This window comes from Paroedura picta, chromosome 2, assembly GCF_049243985.1.
Source record: "Paroedura picta isolate Pp20150507F chromosome 2, Ppicta_v3.0, whole genome shotgun sequence".
Classification (NCBI taxonomy): Eukaryota; Metazoa; Chordata; class Lepidosauria; order Squamata; family Gekkonidae; genus Paroedura; species Paroedura picta.
The window spans coordinates 181,199,873-181,219,957 of NC_135370.1; the positions used below are offsets into that span (position 1 = coordinate 181,199,873).

A 20,085-nucleotide genomic window follows, 5' to 3' on the forward strand; every position below is an offset into this window, starting at 1 on the left:
TCTCTCTCTTTCTCTGTCAAGCTATTATATATATATATCTGCCTGCCTCTCTGTCTGTATATCCCCCCCCCCCCCCAAGTCTCCAGATATTTCTCAACTCAGAGCCGGCAACCCTAATAACACTGTGTGCAGGAGCTATACAAAGAGCGTCAGTGTTTGTGAAATTACCCTGGTTTTGCATTTGGGGGGGGGGGGGACACAGGACTAATAAATAAAAAGCAATGTGCTAAGGCAGCCTTCCCCAACCTTTTGACACTGGAGGAGACCCTGAAATAATGCTTCAGACTTGGAGGAGCCCTGGAAGTGAGGTCAGCTGGCCACGTCCCTTAGGCCTCCTTTTGCTCCTCTCACTGCCTTTACTACTACTACTACTACTGCTACTACTACTACTACTGTTCTGCCTCATGTAGGCTGGAAAGACGAATAAGAGGTGGGAGGCCAGGCCAGGCCACTCACCTCCCCCCCACATACCAGGCCACTTCAGAGAGCCCCTGCAGCCCCTGGTTGGGAATCCCCGTGCCAGTAACAAGCCAGCAGCTCCAGTTTGCACTAATTGCGCTGCTCCACCTGAGCAGAGCTTGGATTCCCAGCTTAATCAAAGCCAAGCGCACGCCTGTCTCTTTAAAAGCGCCTGGAGATTTTTGCAACGAGGCCCCTTTAAAGAGGAAAAAAAAAGGAGCCGACAAGCTCTCCGGTTGCCCGGGCAACACCGCTTCCTGGTCGGCGCCGCACTGGGAAAAAGGAAGTCCAAGCCCCGCCCTTAATTAGCATAAGGAGAGCCGCTGAGGAGTCTCTCGGCGCCCCTGGCCTCTCTAGGCGTGGGCGGGAGGATAGAGCGCGAGCGCGAGCCGGGCGGCTGAGCGGGATCCGTTGGAGGGCGCCGCGGTTCTCCCGCCTCCGGCTCGCCGTAGCGGCGTGACGTCATGGGCCGAGCGGACGCGCCCGCGTTGATTGGGTTTCGGCCCGCGCGGGGCATGCGCAGTAAAAGGGTTTGCCGCCGGAGAGGACCCGATTAAGGGCGGGCCTCCCTTGGGCTCTTAAAGGGGCCGTACCATTGAAGGGGTGGAGGGGGAGAAGGTGGCTGTTTTTGCTGCAAGATGGTGAGTGCGGGGCTTTCCGTGGGGGGATGCAGCCCTTTCTTTTCAGTCTACCGTGTGCAATTTATAGATGTGATAAATATCTCTATATTTGTGTAGTTAATCTTTATGTATGGTGTGCAGATTGCATTTAACTCCATCTAATAGGGATTAAGATATGCACAGGGCTGTAAAGGCGTATATGATCTTCCACGCTCACAATAAGTTGAGAATCGAGGTCTTCCTCCCCCCGTTTCAAATATAATAACAATAAATGAGACAAAATAGCTCAAAATGTGCAAAACTTGCAGCCTCCTGGGCGGTGACGAAGCCGGTCCCGGGGGGCGGGGGTCGCCTGTTGCAACTTTAAAGGGACGCATTGCAAAAAAGGAACGAAAAAGGCGAATTATTCTGCTATTGCCATTTGCAGGCGCAGTGGCTGGGCTGTCAGCAGCAGCAGCCTCCCCTGGGATTCTCTGGGTCAAGAGAGGATTTGCCCTCCGCTCCTTCTTGCAATCTGGGCTTGGTTGGGTCAAAAATGCAAATCGGTTTGTGTAGACTAGGGAGAGGACAAGTATCAGCAATGTTTGGGGTTGCCAAAAACGCACACAAGCACCAAAAAGCATCTTTCCTTGCTTCTATCCATAGGCATGCAAGCTGACCGTTTTACGGTTGCTATTGTTTTATCATCAGAGTTTATATTTATGGAGAATTTTTAAATGTTGTACCCTGCCCTGAGCCTATTAGGGAGGGGCGGTTTATAAATCTGCTTAATAGTGATAGTGCTTCTTTACCTTGTGTATATGTTTGCCTCCCTACAAAAAAAGGCTGGAGTAGGGGGAATGTTTCAAGGCTGCTTCAAGGTGTATATTGGTAAGGTTCAACCCAGTAATGCTTTAGAAACCCAACAAAATGTTAAGGATGTGAGCTTTTGAGAGGCAGATCTTGTTGGTCTTCAGAATCCGGGCGTTGGATTTGGACCCTGGACCTACAGGGTTATCTAATGCAGCCCTCACCACAAACAACTGCCAGGCCACCCACACTGACCTCAGTGCCATGCCCAGATGATGCGCACCCGAATGTACTGGATGGGAATCTTCCTCGTATACTGTAAGCTACACTCTGCAGCTACACTCTGAAAGTATCTTAATGTGAATTTGTTATTGTGTACTGGGTACATGTTCTTTTTACAAATCCTAGAGTGGGAAGGGGCCATCCAGACCATCTAGTCCCACCCCCTGCTCAGTGCAGGATCAGCCTCAAGCATCCAGGAGAAGGATCTGTCCAGCCGCTGCTTGAAGACAGCCAGTGAGGGGGAGCTCCCCACCTCCTTAGGCAGCCCCTTCCACTGCTGAACTAGACTCCTAGAATCCTAGAGTGGGAAGGGGCCATGCAGGCCATCTAGTCCACCCCCTGCTCAGTGCAGGATCAGGCTCAAGCATCCAGGAGAAGGATCTGTCCAGCCACTGCTTGAAGACCACCAGTGAGGGGGAGCTCCCCACCTCCTTAGGCAGCCCCTTCCACTGCTGAACTAGACTCCTAGAATCCTAGAGAGGGAAGGGACCATCCAGGCCATCTAGTCCACCCCCTGCTCAGTGCAGGATCAGCCTCAAGCATCCAGGAGAAGGATCAGTCCAGCCGCTGCTTGAAGACGGCCAGTGAGGGGGAGCTCCCCACCTCCTGAGGCAGCCCTTTCCACTGCTGAACTAGACTCCTAGAATCCTAGAGTGGGAAGGGGCCATCCAGGCCATCTAGTCCCACCCCCTGCTCAGTGCAGGATCAGCCTCAAGCATCCAGGAGAAGGATCTGTCCAGTCATTGCTTGAATACTACTACTACATTTCTAGGAAGCCCTTCTAGCAGCAGTCCCAGGGCAACAACAAGTTAAAAGTACATACTAAATATTTACTCTGCTCTGGTTCAGCCTCACTTGGAGTCCTGTGTTCAGTTTTGGGCACCCGAGTTGAAGAGGATGTAGATGAACTGGAGGCTGTCCAGAGGAGGGCAACAAAGAGGTTTGGAGACCAAGATGTATGAGGAAAGGTTGGGGGCGGTTGGTCTGTTTAGCCTAGACAGGAGACGACTGAGAGGGTATCTGATAACCATCTTCAAGTATTTAAAAGGCTGCATATAGATGGAACAGAGTTGTTCTCTCTTGCCCCAGAGGGACGGACCACAGGTTTAGCTGTAGGAAAGGAGCAGTTCCACATCATTGTGCCAGTGGGAATCTGGTGATCGGAAAATGAGTTTCCTTCTTCTCTTTGTTTCTCTCTCCTTGGCAACAGGGTTTCAAAATGATGTTTAAAAGATCCACGTAGACAGGAAATCTCCTAGTGTGAGACTTCTGGGTGGGGAATTTCCACCCCACAACACACCCCCTCACTGGCCGCCTTCAAGCAGCGGCTGGACAGATCCTTCTCATGGATGCTTGAGGCTGATCCTGCACTGAGCAGGGGGTGGACTAGATGGCCTGGATGGCCCCTTCCCATTCTAGGATTCTAGGAGTCTAGTTCAGCAGTGGAAGGAGGTGGGGAGCTAAGGAGGTGGGGAGCTCCCCCTCACTGGCCGTCTTCAAGCAGCGGCTGGACAGATCCTTCTCCTGGATGCTGGAGGCTGATCCTGCACTGAGCAGGGGGTGGACTAGATGGCCTGCATGGCCCCTTCCCACTCTAGAATTCTACAACTGATGTGCCCTTATTGTTTAAAAGATTTTACTAATATCCAAACTGTACATTCCCGCAAGTCCTATCTTCCACTACCAGTTGAAGAAGAAAAAATTATATTTATACCATGCTTTTTGCTACCTCAAGTAGGCGGAACAGTGGCTTACAATTGCCTCCCCTTCCTCTACATACAACAGACACAACAAAGGTGGGTGAAGCTGAGAGAGCTCTACTTGGTCAGAACAGCACTATCAGGACTGTGACTGGCTCAAGGTCACCCACCTGGCTGCATGTGGAGGAGGAGTGGGGAATCGAAACCAGTTCTCCAGATTAGAAGCCACTACACTATGCCAGCTCTCAGTCCATTTGTTTGCTGTTCTTTAAATATCATCTCTTTAAAATACTCCAGAGGCATATTCATATTATCCCAAAACTGCCTCTTCTCCAGACTGAACATTTCCGAGTGTTTGCAGCCTTGGTTTGTAAAGCTTCCTCTCCAAATTCCCTAATCATCATATTTTAAATTTATTAAAGTAGTCACACCCTGCCTTTCTTCGTGGCTTACGCTGCAGTAAATGCCCTGGTCTTTAAAGTGTGCCATAATAATTTGTTTTACATGCAGGAGACTAGCTCAGTTCTGCTTCCATGTGGATTTTGCAAAGAACAGTCATTTACAGAGGGAAATGGGGTATGTCAACCCCTAAATCAGGGTTCCCTAATGATTTATGCCTGTGGGCATCTTTGGAATTCTGGTACAATGACAAAATGGCTGCGGTAGGAGGCAGAAGCAGCCACAAAATGGCTGCCCTAGGAGGCGGAACCTCTCACAAAATGGCTGCTGCTTCTTCCCATCAGTCCTACAGCTCTTTCTGAAAACGCTAAAGAGCCAATCAATTCTCCAGTGGCCAATCAGAAATCTTACTGGGCAGAAGTCCCACCTGGCCCTGCCCACTTTCCTGGAAAACTGCTGGCAGGTGCCATGGTACCTGAGGGCACTGTTTTGGGGACTCTTGTCCTAAATCCTCCATTGACAACAGTTTCCCCCTACAAAGGATCCATGTCCCCATGAACCATTTGCAAAAGTCAGCTTAGCAAGAGCAGCGGCCTTTAAGATGGAGAGCCGGGTTTGATTCCCCACTCCTCCTCTACATGCAATCAGCTGCACGACCTTTGGCGTGACACAGTTCTGTCAGAGCTCTCTCAGCCCTACCTACCTCACAGAGCGAATGTTTGGGAAGAGGAAAGGGAAGGAGATTGTGAGCCATTTTGAGACGCCTTCTGGTAGGGAAAAGCGGAGTCCTTCCCCTTCCCACCCCCTCCAGGCCCATCCTTGCCCATTTGGGGAGGGATAGATGGGTCGACCTGACCATATCACCCAATAAATATTTAACAAATGTAACTACATGATAAATTAATTAACTTATGTCAGAACTCCCGGGTTTCTGCCATGTAGTAAGATCAATGTTGAACCTAAGTGTAACCATTTTGAATACTGTCTGCTTCTTGTAACACTTGTAGAATTAAGCACTGTACTCCAAGGTCATTGCTGCTGTATGTTATCTGACTGCTGGCTTTTTTCCTGGTTTCCTGAGAGCCAGTTTGGTGTCGTGGTTAGGAGTGCGGACTTCTAATCTGGCATGCCGGGTTCGATTCTGCAATCCCCCACATGCAGCCAGCTGGGTCACCTTGGGCTCGCCATGGCACTGATAAAACTGATCTGACCGGGCAGTGATATCAGGGGTCTCTCAGCCTCACCCACCCCACAGGGTGTCTGTTGTGGGGAGAGGAAAGGGAAGGCGATTGTAAGCCGCTTTGAGACTCCTTCGGGTAGGGAAAAGCGACATATAAGAACCAACTCTTCTTCTTCTCCTTGCACCTGCACTGGAGAATATTGTGTCTCTGGCAAATGGGAGAGTCTGGGCCTGGGAAAGGCGGGAAAAGGGGAATAAGAACTGTTGCTTGACCTGTGCTACTCAGATTTGGCTATGTGAGTCCTGGGAGAACTGCTTTAAATAAACTATCTTCCAGAAGTGAAGTTTTTATTTCAAGTCTGTCATCCTGACAACTTCCAGGGAAAAGTGTGCCTTGTCTGAATGCATATTATGTTTAACCTCCTCTCCCCGCCCCTCAGAGTGAATCCCTCGTGGTCTGTGACGTCGCTGAAGACCTGGTGGAGAAGCTGAGGAAATTCCGCTTCCGCAAAGAAACGAGCAATGCCGCCATTATCAGTAAGAATAAGAACGCTGGCAAGGGCTCATGGGAATTGTAGTCCATGGACATCTGGAGGGCCACAGTTTGACTACCCCTGTTTTAGGGGCTGGGTGTGGGAGCCGGCTGCTAACATAGGAGTGGAGGACCTCAGCTTGTGACTGGGAGGTGGGCAGAAACTGGTTGGCTAACTATTTATTTGTTTATTTATTTATTTATATTTATATACCGCCGCTCTCAAATGTCTTGTGGAGGTATACATAAACCATAAATACAATAAGTCCCATAAAAACCCATTAAAGCATAATTAAAACACAATACACAATAACAAGATGGCAGATAATAAATACATAACCCACTCCCCACTAAACTTTGTCATGAGATTTGGCCAGTGTGACGTTTGTGGATCATTGTTTGGGAACTGAAGACCCACCATGAACGTTCAGGAATTTTGATGCAGTTTGTGCCCCTGCTTAAGCCCCTGCTTTCTGCTCTTCCTAGGAAACTGCTGTTCGGTTTAAGTGGTACCTGCTTTCTACCCCCCACAAAAGCCATAGGGAGCAGAAAGGAGGAGCTTCAGCTTTAAATGGCTTACAAAGAGGTTCTGTTCGCAGACCAACATTTTCGTTTGTGGCTCAGCCACGAGTCGAGCCACAGAGTTGCGGTTTGTGCCCATCCCTCCTTTTGAGAATCACGGTTTTTTACCACGGTAGCCCTCGTGGTTGCAAAGGGGTGGCCAGGAAGAAATTCTCAGGATAACAACCCTCTGCCCAAGTTTTAGCTGAGTTCAAAGAAGGGATCCAAATCACCTTAAAAAATGGATTGAGCAGGATAGCCATTTGGGTCTGAATCAACAATACAAGGTTTGAGTTCAGGGGTACTTTTAAGAACAACAAAATTTAATTCTGGGCATGCCCGTTCATGTGCATGCATAGTTCTTTAGGTGTCTTTTTTATGGATCAACTGTGATCAAGGGAAATATCTTTTCCTAAGAAATCTCAAGGCGCTGCCAACACACAAAATGCATCAGTCTAGCTTGGCAAAGGTAAATTTTCCAGGAGTTTACCACAATTAGACACGGACAGCTCAATGCTGCCCTACCTACTCCTTAACCCACTTTTAAGAATGCTTCCTGCCTTATCTGCTGACTCCTATTGCTTAACAAAACAGGAGGTGTGTTAAAGGTCAGCTTGTCCTAAGAGGAGAGGAATGCAGCCCTTTGGAGGCTGCGGATAAAAGCTCAGAGAACCGCGATGGAGCGTCCCTGGGTCCAGATGCTCCTCTCTGTTCTTTACTTGGCCTCCGCGGCACATTCCCATTTCTCCCTCCTGCTTCGGTGGCTGGGCCTTTTGTGCTAGAGCTGACCTCGTGGGTAACAAAGTCCCTTTTGCCCAGAGGGCTGCTATCCTGAGCATTTCTTCCTGGCCACCCTTTTGCAACCACGAGGGCTATGGTGGTCAAAAGTGCTGTTGAGTCTCAGTCGAATTAAGGGCACCCTGCAGGGTTTTCAACGCAAGAGAGGAGCAAAGGTGGGTTGCCATGGCCTGACCCTGCATCCCGACCCTGGACTTTCTTGGTGTAGCGGTTAAGAACGGCAACTTCTAAGAAGAAGAAGAGTTGGTTCTTATATGCCGCTTTTCTCTGCAGGAAGGAGGCTCAAAGCGGCTTACAGTCGCCTTCCCTTTCCTCTCCCCACAACAGACACCCTGTGAGGTGGGTGAGGCTGAGAGAGCCCTGAGATTACTGAAGAAGAAGAAGAGTTGGTTCTTATATGCCGCTTTTCTCTACCCGAAGGAGTCTCAAAGCGGCTTCCAATTGCCTTCCCTTTCCTCTCCCTACAACAGACACCCTGTGAGGGAGGGGAGGCTGAGAGAGCCCTGAGATTACTGAAGAAGAAGAGTTGGTTCTTATATGCCGCTTTTCCCTACCCGAAGGAGGCTCAAAGTGGCTTACAGTCGCCTTCCCATTCCTCTCCCCACAACAGACACCCTGTGGGGTGGGTGAGGCTGAGAGAGCCCTGATGTCACTGCCCAGTCAGAACAGTTTTATCAGTGCTGTGACTATCCCAAGGTCACCCAGCTGGCTGCATGTGGGGGAGTGCAGAATCGAACCCGGCATGCCAGATTAGAAGTCCGCACTCCTAACCACGACACCAAACTGGCTAATCTGGCAAGCCAGGTTTGATTCCCTGCTTCCCTGATAGTATCCACGCTTGGCCCTTTCTTGCATGCCCAGGGAAATTCCAATCACCACTTTGGGGTCGGGAAGCAAATTTCTTCCAGGCGAGACTGGCCAGGGATTCTGGATTCTTTTTTAGGGCATGGGCATCACCTGGACATGAAATTGGGGTCACTGTAGGTGGGCTGGAAGTTGAAGTATTATGCTTCAGTTGCCTCTTGGAAACCTCAAGAGAGCAAGCAACAAGTCTTTCTCTCCCGTCATCTGCGCTGTGTTCCCAGATTGTCCAGGGTGGGGTGGGGATGTCCTCTGTGGGCCTGGTGCTCACATCTCTCGTTTTCTCTTTGCTGCAGTGAAGATCGACAAGGACAAGCAGCTGGTAGTTCTGGACGAAGAACACGAGGTTGGTGGCTGATGAATCAATGCTTTACCAAAGGGAAATGCTTTAAGTAAAATGTGGAATTCGCTGCCAGAGAGTAGGGTGATGGGTGTGGACACAGAGAGGGTTCAAAAGATGGAGGCACGGAGGTCAGGTCTATCAGCAGCTTTACCTGTGGAGACTAAGGGAAGCTTCACATTCAGAAGCAACAAACCACTGAGTAACAGTTCTGGAAGAAAAGGTTGGGGGGAATGCTTAACCCTCCAGAGGAACTGGTTGGCCCCTGTGTGAGACAGGAGGCTGGACTGGAGGGACCCCTGGTCTGACCCAGCAGGGCTCTCCTGATGTCCTTAGGAAGGCCTCGGCCTCCCTGCCCTGTTGCTGGCCCTCTAGAGGAACTGGCTGGCCCCTGTGTGAGACAGGAGGCTGGACTGGATGGACCCCTGGTCTGACCCAGCAGGGCTCTCCTGATGCTCTTAGGAAGGCCTCGGCCTCTCTGCCCTGTTGCTGGCCCTCCAGAGGAACTGGCTGGCCCCTGTGTGAGACAGGAGGCTGGACTGGAGGGACCCTGGTCTGACCCAGCAGGGCTCTCCTGATGTCCTTAGGAAGGCCTCGGCCTCCCTGCCCTGTTGCTGGCCCTCTAGAGGAACTGGCTGGCCCCTGTGTGAGACAGGAGGCTGGACTGGATGGACCCCTGGTCTGACCCAGCAGGGCTCTCCTGATGCTCTTAGGAAGGCCTCGGCCTCTCTGCCCTGTTGCTGGCCCTCCAGAGGAACTGGCTGGCCCCTGAGTGAGACAGGAGGCTGGACTGGAGGGACCCTGGTCTGACCCAGCAGGGCTCTCCTGATGTCCTTAGGAAGGCCTCGGCCTCTCTGCCCTGTTGCTGGCCCTCCAGAGGAACTGGCTGGCCCCTGTGTGAGACGGGAGGCTGGACTGGATGGACCCTGGTCTGACCCAGCAGGGCTCTCCTGATGTCCTTAGGAAGGCCTCGGCCTCTCTGCCCTGTTGCTGGCCCTCCAGAGGAACTGGCTGGCCCCTGTGTGAGACGGGAGGCTGGACTGGATGGACCCTGGTCTGACCCAGCAGGGCTCTCCTGATGTCCTTAGGAAGGCCTCGGCCTCTCTGCCCTGTTGCTGGCCCTCCAGAGGAACTGGCTGGCCCCTGTGTGAGACAGGAGGCTGGGCTGGAGGGACCCCTGGTCTGACCCAGCAGGGCTCTCCTGATGTCCTTAGGAAGGCTTCGGCCTCTCTGCCCTGTTGCTGGCCCTCCAGAGGTAATGGCTGGCCCCTGTGTGAGACAGGAGGCTGGACTGGATGGACCGCTGGTCTGACCCAGCAGGGCTCTCCTGATGTCCTTAGGAAGGCTTCGGCCTCTCTGCCCTGTTGCTGGCCCTCCAGAGGAACTGGCTGGCCCCTGTGTGAGACGGGAGGCTGGACTGGAGGGACCCCTGGTCTGACCCAGCAGGGCTCTCCTGATGTCCTTAGGAAGGCTTCGGCCTCTCTGCCCTGTTGCTGGCCCTCCAGAGGTAATGGCTGGCCCCTGTGTGAGACGGGAGGCTGGACTGGAGGGACCCCTGGTCTGACCCAGCAGGGCTCTCCTGATGTCCTTAGGAAGGCCTCGGCCTCTCTGCCCTGTTGCTGGCCCTCCAGAGGAACTGGCTGGCCCCTGGGTGAGACAGGAGGCTGGACTGGATGGACCCCTGGTCTGACCCAGCAGGGCTCTCCTGATGTCCTTAGGAAGGCCTCAGCCTCTCTGCCCTGTTGCTGGCCCTCCAGAGGAACTGGCTGGCCCCTGGGTGAGACAGGAGGCTGGACTGGATGGACCCCTGGTCTGACCCAGCAGGGCTCTCCTGATGTCCTTAGGAAGGCCTCGGCCTCTCTGCCCTGTTGCTGGCCCTCCAGAGGAACTGGCTGGCCCCTGTGTGAGACAGGGAGGAGGTCCCCTGAAGAAAATGGCAGCCTTGGAGGATGGCACTGTTCTATCCCTCTGAGATCCTGGCCTTCCCCTGGATCCATTCCCCAAGTCTCCAGGAATTTCCCAGAATGGCAACTCTTTTAGCTGTGTGTTCTGCCCATTCCAAATTTCTATTGCGTTGGATGAGAATAACGCTGCTTGTTTCAAGTGTTCCCTCTTTCCCCTCCATGTTTTTATCCTCTTAACAAAACTTTGAGGCGGGTTAGGCGACTGGTCACCCAGCGACCTTGACGGCACTGTGGAGACTTGAACTCGGGTCTCTCCGATCTAAGTTTGACACATTAACCACTGCACTGCTCTAGCTGAAGTTCTCTCTCTGTTTCTCTCTTAAAATGTTTCCAGGGTATTTCTCCTGACGAACTGAAAGACGAACTTCCCGAGAGACAACCTCGATATCCTTTCTAGCTCCGGTGCTTATATTCCTCCCAGAAGGAAGTTCTGTCCTCTTCTCGCTCCCAGTTTGCGTGGAGCTGAGTCTCCTGCAATTTGCTGCTTACCTGTGGAGCATGGGTCTCCAACACAGTGCCCGTGGGCACCATGGTGCTTGAAAGTGGGCAGTGCCAGGCCTTTTGCCCAGCCAGGATTGGCCATTGGCCATTGGAGATTTGAGTGGCTGGAGAGTTATTTAAAAACGTCACTTTGACTGTTGCTGCGGCAAGAGCTCAAGGATCTACGGCAATCTTTCTCCGCCTTTTGACCATGGAGGGTTCCTTAGAAGTGGTGTCAGCTGGCCACTCCTCCAGTGTGAGGAATGTAGACATATCCACGTAGACTTCATTCAGTCCAAAGTTGAATAGTGTTTATTTAAGGGTCTAAACCAGGGGTAGTCAAACTGCGGCCCTCCAGATGTCCATGGACTTGCCCAGGGGTTTGGGCGGTCCAAACAGGTATGATTGGTCCCAACACATCCCCTTTCTCCATCCTTTCCCTTTACTTCAGCTTCTTTACGCCAGTGGCCACTGGCCAAGCAGACCAAGGAAGCGTTGGTCAAAATTGCTCTTTTTGGCCTGGAATTGCTAGAATGTACCTCAAGCCATTGCTGCTGGTGCAAAAGACACAGTATATGCCAGGGGTAGTCAAACTGGTCTAAACCCAGAACAAGCATTTCAGGAGTGATACAGAGCAGTGCGATCGGCAAGGACAGAGAAAAAGAAGTTCTCACACACTTTCCTGAGAGCTCAGAACCAGAGACTGAAAGTCTGCAGCCCCTCCATAAATCTGACAAAGAGCTGGGAAACGTCACACTTCCAAGAACGGAAGATCATTTGAGGAGCCTCAAAGGCATTCCTAGAATAACCACAGGGTACCATAGTCAGATGGCCAAGTGGGGAAAAGAAGGACAGAGCAAAACTTTAAGATCAGAGCTGATCAGAGCTCCCGGTCGAAACCCAGAGGTTGTGTAAACGGAAGTGACATCACCACCTACGTTAATAGGCAAGCTTGAGGAGGACTTTTGGGCATGGAATTGGGGGCACTGTGGGTGGGCAGGTAGTTGTGAGGGTCCTGCAGAGTGCAGGGGATTGGACTAGATGTCCCTTCCAACTCTATGATTCTAAAATCCGTCTAAACCTCCGGAAGAAGTTCCTGACAGTCAGAGTGGTTCCTCAGTGGAACAGGCCTCTTCGGGGGGTGGTGGGTTCTCCATCTTTGGAGATTTTTAAACAGAGGCTGGAGAGCCATCTGACGGAGAGGCGGATTCTGTGAAGGTTCGAGGGGGTGGCAGGTGACAGTGGGTGAGCGAGAGGGTTGGGGTGTCCTGCACAGTGCAGGAGGTTGGACTAGATGACTCAGGAGGTCCCTTCCAAATCTATGATTATATGATTCTAGGACCGGGGGGGACGGGGACAGGAGGCTGTTTGGGGGGGGGGGAATTGGCATGTGGTCTCCGCCTGCTCCCAGGAGCAGACCCAAGAGAATTCGCACTCAGGATACCTTATCGGACAGATGTACTCAGCCAGATCTCTGGCTGGTGGCCTTTTGATCCATGGCTGCTTTCCAGGGAAAGCTGGTTGGAAGGGCCGTGCCCCTCTCTTTCTCTAGCCAGGGGCCTGCCCCTCTCTCTTGCTGGTTTCCTTAACCGTCGGAAAACATTCATCGTCTATAGCTACAAGTATCAGCACGACGACGGGAGAGTCTCCTACCCGCTCTGTTTCATCTTCTCCAGCCCTGTGGGTAAGCTGAGCTCGGGTGAACTGATGCTAGGCTTGTCTTAAGGACATGAGAGTGAAGCAGTGGATTTCAGGCCCTGCTGATGGCCCCTGGGTTTTTGCCACTGTGTGACACAGAGTGTTGGCCTGCATGGGCCACTGGCCTGATCCAACATGGCTTCTCTTATGTTCTTATGTCTGGGCCAGGGATGCTCTGTCTTCTTGGTGTTTGGGAGGGGGGGGACAAGAGTGGGAGGGCTTCTGGGGTTCTGACCCCGCTGGTGGACCTCCTGATGGCCCCTGGGCTTTGGCCCCTGAGTGACACAGAGTGTTGGTCTGCATGGGCCATTGGCCTGATCCAACATGGCTTCTCTTGTGCTCCTAAGTCTGGGGCAGGGATGCTCTGTTTTCTTGGTGATTGGTGGGGGGGAGCAACAGTGGGAGGGCTTCTGGAGTTTTGGCCCCACTGGTGGGCCTCCTGAGGACCCTTGGGGTTGGGTCACAGTGTGACACAGAGTATGGGACTGGATGGCCCATTGGCCTGATACAGCACAGCTTATCTGATGTTCATAAGCCAAAGCTCCAGGGAGAATTAACCCCCAAATTCCCACCTGACATACTGGGGAAAGGACGGACACAGTAGCTCATGAACTTCCTGCGCTAATATGTCTTACTTTTCCTTGCTGCTCTTCCTCCCACCCAATTTTAGGATGCAAGCCGGAGCAGCAGATGATGTACGCCGGCAGCAAAAACAAGCTAGTCCAGACGGCAGAACTGACAAAGGTAACACCTTGAGCTCACATTTTAGTCAGTCGGACAGTTAGGACTATATCTCTCCTCCCGGGCTCACAAAGTTGTATCTATTCTGACACCTCCCCTCCACCAACCCCCCCCCCCAAATAAAACAGCAGGATTTCTGCATGTTAACTGTACCAAATGTGACCATTCGAGCATGGCTGTCATTGGGGTCATGTGCTATTGATGTGTGGTGACGCACTCCCCAGGGCAAGCCCTGACTCCTGTGGCCCTCCCTCTCTCCCTTTGCGTGTCCTTCTGGGGTCATATCCGCCGCTCCCCTCGTGGGCTGGCTTGCTGCCCAGCTAGGACTCCTCTGTCCGGTGCGGAGTTTTCCATCTCTGCATTTTGATTGATGTTTGGGTCGAATAGCCACTGCCACGGCAGGCTGAGCCCGGCATACAAAGAGGGAAAGGAGCCCCTGGATTAGTGGCCGGTGGGGACTGATATGCTCTTCTCTTTTGGATGGCTCCTGATCCTGATTAGCATCATCTTCTCCTCCTTGGAATATTGCAAGATTCAGCAGCATGCATGAAGAATATCCGCCAGGGGGTGTTGGTGGAGATGTGTATTTAGCATATTCAGATCAGGAATTTCCTGGCATTTTCAAATAATCTCCTCCCATGTCCCAATTGGCTCGGTTGGGGACTTCCTGCTGCTTTGAGCTCACATTTTAGTCAGTCGGACAGTTAGGACTATATCTCTCCTCCCGGGCTCACAAATTCTCTGTCGTCCCCTTCTTCTTTTGCCCTCGATCGCTCCCAGCATTAGGCTCTTCTCCAGGGAGTCCTTCCTTCTCATGAGGTGGCCAAAGTCTTTGAGTTTCATCTTCAGGATCTGGCCTTCTAAGGAGCAGTCCGGGCTGATCTCCTCTAGGACTGACCGGTTTGTTCGCCTTGCAGTCCGAGGGACTCGCAAGAGTCTTCTCCAGCACCAGAGTTCAGAAGCCTCAATTCTCTGACGCTCGGCCTTCCTTACGGTCCAACTTTCTCAGCCATACGTTGCAACTGGGGAGGCCATAGCAACTGGGAACCCAGTGGACAGTACCAAAAGGCTGTCCCCCTAGGCGAACGTAGAAGCGCTAAGCCCCTGAACGTGAGATTTAAAGCTTTATAGAAGCTCTAAACCAGGGGTAGTCAAACTGCGGCCCTCCAGATGTCCATGAACTACAATTCCCAGAAGCCCCTGCCAGCATTCGCTGGCAGGGGCTTCTGGGAATTGTAGTCCATGGACATCTGGAGGGCCGCAGTTTGACTACCCCTGCTCTAAACACTTCCTGTACAAAATCCATGCCCACATAAGACCAGATGCGTTTCGTTCTTTAAGGCCTTCCTCCAAGGTCAAAAATATAAACTCATACAGGCTTCGCAACTAACAACAATTATACTGTATACGGATTTTGATAGCCTGGGACAGGTTCTCTCTTTTTTCTGTTAGTACGTTTATTCAGAACTGCCTGTTTCTTTCGCGTGGAAACGTAACACAACCTAGCCTCTGCCGCTGCCGGCTGTACACCTCTCTTGCTGTTTCCTCCCCCCCCCCCCCCAGGTATTTGAAATAAGGAACACAGAAGACCTCACTGAGGAATGGCTCCGGGAGAAGTTGGGCTACTTCCACTGAAACCCTGAGCCGGCTATTCCGTCCGGGCACGAACTGGAACCCCGATGCGAATCCTGACACCCGTCAAAAGGCTGCGCTGTACTTCTCGGTTGTTTCCTGCCGTGTGTGGTGCGTGCGTGTGTATGTACATATATATATATTTTTGTGCGTGCAAGGTTTACACGCTCCTTCGGGAAGGAAACCTCTCTGCGTGGGTCACCAAACCTTGTACTGGGGGGGACCGGGAGGAGGGGGGGGTGTTCTTTCTTTGTAACTGTTCAAAAGGGAAGGCCTCGTTTCTGCAGGGACAACGTTTCTTTGTTTTTTTGGACTCACGTGACTAATATTTCTAGGATAGCTAGATCCGGAATTTTGTAACCGTCTACAGCAGGGGTAGTCACACTGCAGCCCTCCAGATGTCCTGGCAGGGGCTCATGGGAATTGTAGTCCATGGGCATCTGGAGGGCCGCAGTTTGACTACCCCTGGTCTTCAGAGATGGATGGCAGCGTTCCCGGAAGGGATCGCTCGACAAGCCTCATGAAAGCAGAACCCTGGGTGCGAATCTTGCTTGTTTTTTGTCAGGTTTGTTCAGGCCATGCTCTGGGAATTTCGAGTAACCGGGTCTCCAAGCGACAAGCGTGTCCCTCTTTTTTTTGGGGGGGGGGGAGTGGATGCTACTTACTAAGAACTTGTATACTGAAATGATGTTAACTAATTGTTTAAACTTCTAAGCTTGAAGGATAGAATTCTAATGTTGCCAGAGAGCTGGGTTATATTCTGCTGGTTTGCCCCGATACCAGCCGTGAGCTTCTTTGACAGAGGAATAGTTTTGGCAGAAATTTTCTTTGTGTCAAAAGAAGGGGCTGTCGTCAGCCACTCTGTCCACAACATTTTTATTCTACGAAAGCGCATTTTTTTCCTCCAGGGCTTTGACGACTTTGAAATTCCTTCCAGGATCTCTGGTGATCCGGGGTCGACATCATTCCATTTGGGGGCCGAGAGTTTGGCCCCTGCCTATTTCTAGGCGTTCAGCAGGTGGCATTTCTAGTCCGATAGAAACTAACGTAAGCAACAGAATAAAACAGAAATCTCAAGGGCTCGGTTGACGTCCCTGTCGCAGTCATTCCAGAAGTCTCTCTCTGCAGGCTTCATCAATGCGTTCTTCTGCTTTCCCATCTCTTATGTACAGGCCAGTTCTTGCGATGTGTGCCTTTTAGTTTTTTCGGGGCTTTCTTGAATCTTTCAGGGGGGTAGCCGCATTGGTCTGCAGCAGAAGAGAGTCTAGTCCAGTAATACCTCAGAGGCCAAAATTTTGGGAGGGACAAGCTCTCAAGACATCTCACTTCATCAGATACTATTCAGAATGGAGATCTTTGTGTCTTTATATGCCAATCGGAAGGTGGTGCAGAAGCACTCAAGATGCTGATTTTCTGACCCCCACCCCTTTCTTCTCTGCCCTAATCATCAAGTTGATTATATTTTGCATTGTACCTCTGCATCCCCATGACTTCCTTTGCAGCAGCCGGCCCAACTTCAGACGGGGATATAAGGACCCGGGGATCTCCATTCCTGCTGGAACCTGACAAAGGGAGCCATGATTCTCGAAAGTCCCTACCATGGAAATCGTGTTGGGCTTTAAGGTGCTCCTGGGTTCCAAACTTAGATTCTTTCCTGTGGACCGCGAGCGTCTCTCTCACGGCGTTCGGTCCACTCCCCGGAGACCGTCCACCTCTTTTTCTTACGTCGTGATCATTCCTTTTCCTGCGCCACTACAAGTGGCGCGCTCCATGGCTCAGGACACAATGCTCGAAACAGGGTCCTTTGCCTGGGGAGCAACTGCAGTTTCGGGCCCTCTTCATGTTTGCAGGTTCCAGCGAAGTTCTGTAGTGGATTAGACACAGGTGGGGAATTCAGGTATCGGGGACACCTTTTCACATACATGAAACAATGGCCTTGCTGTCCACTTCAGCGACAACATTCCACAAAACAAAGAGCCAGCGTGGTGACGTGGTTAGGAGCGGTGGCTTCTAATATGGAGAGCCTGGTTTGATTCCCCGCTCCTACACAAGCAGCCAGCTGGGTGACCTTGGGCCAGTCACTGCTCGCATAGAGCTGTCCTTGCAGAGCAGTTCTCTGAGAGCTCTCTCTGCCCAACTTACCCAGCAGGGAGAGGTAGGGCAGGAGGGGAAGGGAATCGTAAGCCGCTTTGAGACCCCTTTGGGTTGTGAAAAGTGGGGTATAAAAAATGCAACTCCTCTAACATCTAGTTGCAAAGTGAATTGGTAGTGCGCCTTCCTAATGCCAGCACCCTCTTTGGGTCGCTGAGGCCGCTGCTACCGCAGCGCTGGCCTTGGCAACCCCTGGGGAAATTGTAATTCGACCCTCCCCCCAGGGGTTGCGACCCCTAAGGTGAGAACCGCTGATTTAGCAGGCACTTGCTTTTTCTTCTTAAAAGCAGTTGTTTTTAGCTGTTGTCAGAAATGCCACCTTTGAAAAATATGCGGTTGTTAAAAATTTAGGAGCTTGCCCCGGAAAGATGTTTCCACACACTTAGGGTGGGGGACCCCCCCAGGTTTAAGGGGAAAAGAACTGACCTTAACAAAAACAAACAAACAAACCTAGGAAGGGTTTAAATTCCCCCCACCCCAAAATAAAGGAGTGTCTGTGCAAGTATCTCCAGTGGTTGATGGTGCCCTTGGAGGAACCTGAAAGCTGAACATATCAGAGCGGACTGAAAGTTGGAATGATCAGGAGGAGGGAATTATTGAGGGATTCCTGTGGGGCTGTCAACTCGTTGGGTGGAATCAGAAAGAGAGCTGGAAGGAAGGGTCCCTAAGGCTCATCTAGCTTAACCTCCCGCATAATGCAAAAAAATCACAAACTCCTCCACCCCCCAGCGACCTTGTTTTATGCCCGGAGGAAGAGAAAAAAACGGAGGGTCTCTGGCCAGTTTGTCTGCAGGTTAAATTCCTTCCTGAACCCCGAGGTGGAGATCGACATAGAAGAAAGGTCCTCAGGATCCAAGCACTGGATCTTTACTCCCTGGCCTTCCCACTCACCCCTGGCCTGATCCAGCAGGGCTCTCCTGATTAATCACCCATGACAGTAGATAATGCTTCAAGCATTCTCCAGTTGGCTCCATATGATTCTTGCAGTGTTTGCATTTCATGGTTAGGTGCACCCTTTAGGTTGCCAACTCTGGGTTGGGAAATTCCTGGAGATGTTGGAGGTTGGAGGCTGGTGAGGGTGGCGTTGAGGGGTTTGAAAGGACATCGGTGGGGTAGAATGCCACATAAAACCATTCTCCGATGCATCCGTTTTCCTCAGAGGATTGGAAGATCAGTTGGGATTCGGGGGAGATCTCCAGGCCTCCCCTGGAGGTTGGGAAACAAGCCTCCGTACATCGGGATGTGTGGACCGGCTTTTAAAATTCCACACGAGCTGGATCAATGGGGTTATTGAAGGAGGATATTGAACGGCAGTTAATGCGAAAGCTTGCAGTAGTGAATTTACCTCGCCTACCTGTAGTTTAATCCAGGGGTAGTCAAACTGCGGCCCTCCAGATGTCCATGGACTACAATTCCCAGGAGCCCCCTGCCAGCAAATGCTGGCAGGGGGCTCCTGGGAATTGTAGTCCATGGACATCTGGAGGGCCGCAGTGTGACTACCCCTGGTTTAATCTATTCTTTCTAAAACCAGCCTTGCCACAACTTGAATTAGGTTGGATCCAGCAGCTTCTGCAGGGGTGGCCAGATGGTGGCTCTCCAGATGGCTGTGGACTACAATTCCCATGAGCCCATGGACATCTGGAAAGCCACTGTTTGGACACCCTGCGAAAAGAGGAACCTCTTGGTTCTGGCCGAAGGTCCGTTCCCACGAAGCAAGATTTCCGAAGGGAAGCGGAGTCCGTATGATATTGTTTTAGAAGGGTTACTGCCTTATCTTAGCGCTTGAACCGTCCTGTAGTCCTCGCTGAGTAAATACGTGTGTGGGGGAGGAAGTGGTGCTTGCAGTTGGTGATGGTATGGACGCTGTCCAGTAGGTGCTGTTCTCTCCCCATGCCTCAGAAACACTACAGACAGGACTGGCAACCGAACTACCTATCTTTCAAACACAGCGTTCCTCAAGGAAGCCCATTGCGGAACTTATTTCCTTAGGCGGGACATATGAACCACAAGTTCGCATTGTACGATTTCGCGAGCCGCCGTTTTTCCAGAAAGGCTCGGCTAACGCTTTGATGACGTCTGCACACTTTAAAAAGAAATACGAGTTGACTTTGCATGTTTTCTTTCCAACTGATTTTTTTTTTTAAATAAAAAAATTGTTTTTGCCGCGCATGGTGCTTGTATTGATATAGAGGATGATGAAAACAAGGAGAAATAAAACCTTATTGATCTCGTACGCTTCTGTGGACATTTCTTGTAACGTCGGGGAGACATCAGGGAAGGCACTTCCTCTGTGGATGCTGAGCTTCTCTACACTTTGTGCTGCCCGGAGCAGTGGTGTTTCCATGCCTCTCTTGGCTACAGGCAGCCACCCCAGGGAGAGCCCTGGGCACAGCACGGGGGGCTGAAGGGGCAGAGCGGAACTGGCAGGAAATGCTCCCTCCTATTGTGGTGGTGAGTATGAGCAATCAGAGTTGGAGGGGACCTCCTGGATCATCTAGTCCAACCCCCTGCACTATGCAGGACACTCCCAGCCCTCTCGCTCATCCCCTGTCACCTGCCACCCCCTTGAGCCTTCACAGAATCAGCCTCTCCGTCAGATGGCTCTCCAGCCTCTGCTTAGAAATCTCCAAAGATGGAGAACCCACCACCTCCCGAGGAAGCCTGTTCCACTGAGGAACCGCTCTGACTGTCAGGAACTTCTTCCGGAGGTTTAGATGGAATTTAGAATCATAGAGTTGGAAGGGAACTCCTGGGTCATCTAGTCCAACCCCCTGCACTATGCAGGACACGCACAACCCTCTTGCTCACCCACTGCCACCTGCCACCCCCTTGAGCCTTCACAGAATCAGCCTCTCCGTCAGATGGCTCTCCAGCCTCTGTTTAAAAATGTCCAAAGGC

At 51.6% G+C, this 20,085-nt stretch overlaps 1 protein-coding gene across 1 annotated transcript; it reads left to right on the top strand.

Moving 5' to 3' along the window:
* The first annotated feature begins 939 nt into the window (after positions 1–939).
* Positions 940–19,420, top strand: GMFB (glia maturation factor beta). Its single transcript, XM_077324031.1, has 7 exons — positions 940–1,100; positions 5,870–5,966; positions 8,478–8,527; positions 10,820–10,869; positions 12,567–12,649; positions 13,334–13,407; positions 14,968–19,420. The coding sequence occupies exons 1-7, from the start codon at positions 1,098–1,100 to the stop codon at positions 15,037–15,039; spliced, it is 429 nt and encodes a 142-aa protein (XP_077180146.1). The 5' UTR covers positions 940–1,097; the 3' UTR covers positions 15,040–19,420.
* Positions 19,421–20,085: the final 665 nt, after the last annotated feature.

Excerpts from the sequence above, each read along its gene's own strand:
- GMFB (XM_077324031.1), top strand. Across the intron at positions 8,528-10,819 it reads TTCTGGACGAAGAACACGAG|GGTATTTCTCCTGACGAACT; the intron begins GTTGGTGGCTGA and ends AAATGTTTCCAG. Across the intron at positions 10,870-12,566 it reads CTTCCCGAGAGACAACCTCG|ATTCATCGTCTATAGCTACA; the intron begins ATATCCTTTCTA and ends CCGTCGGAAAAC.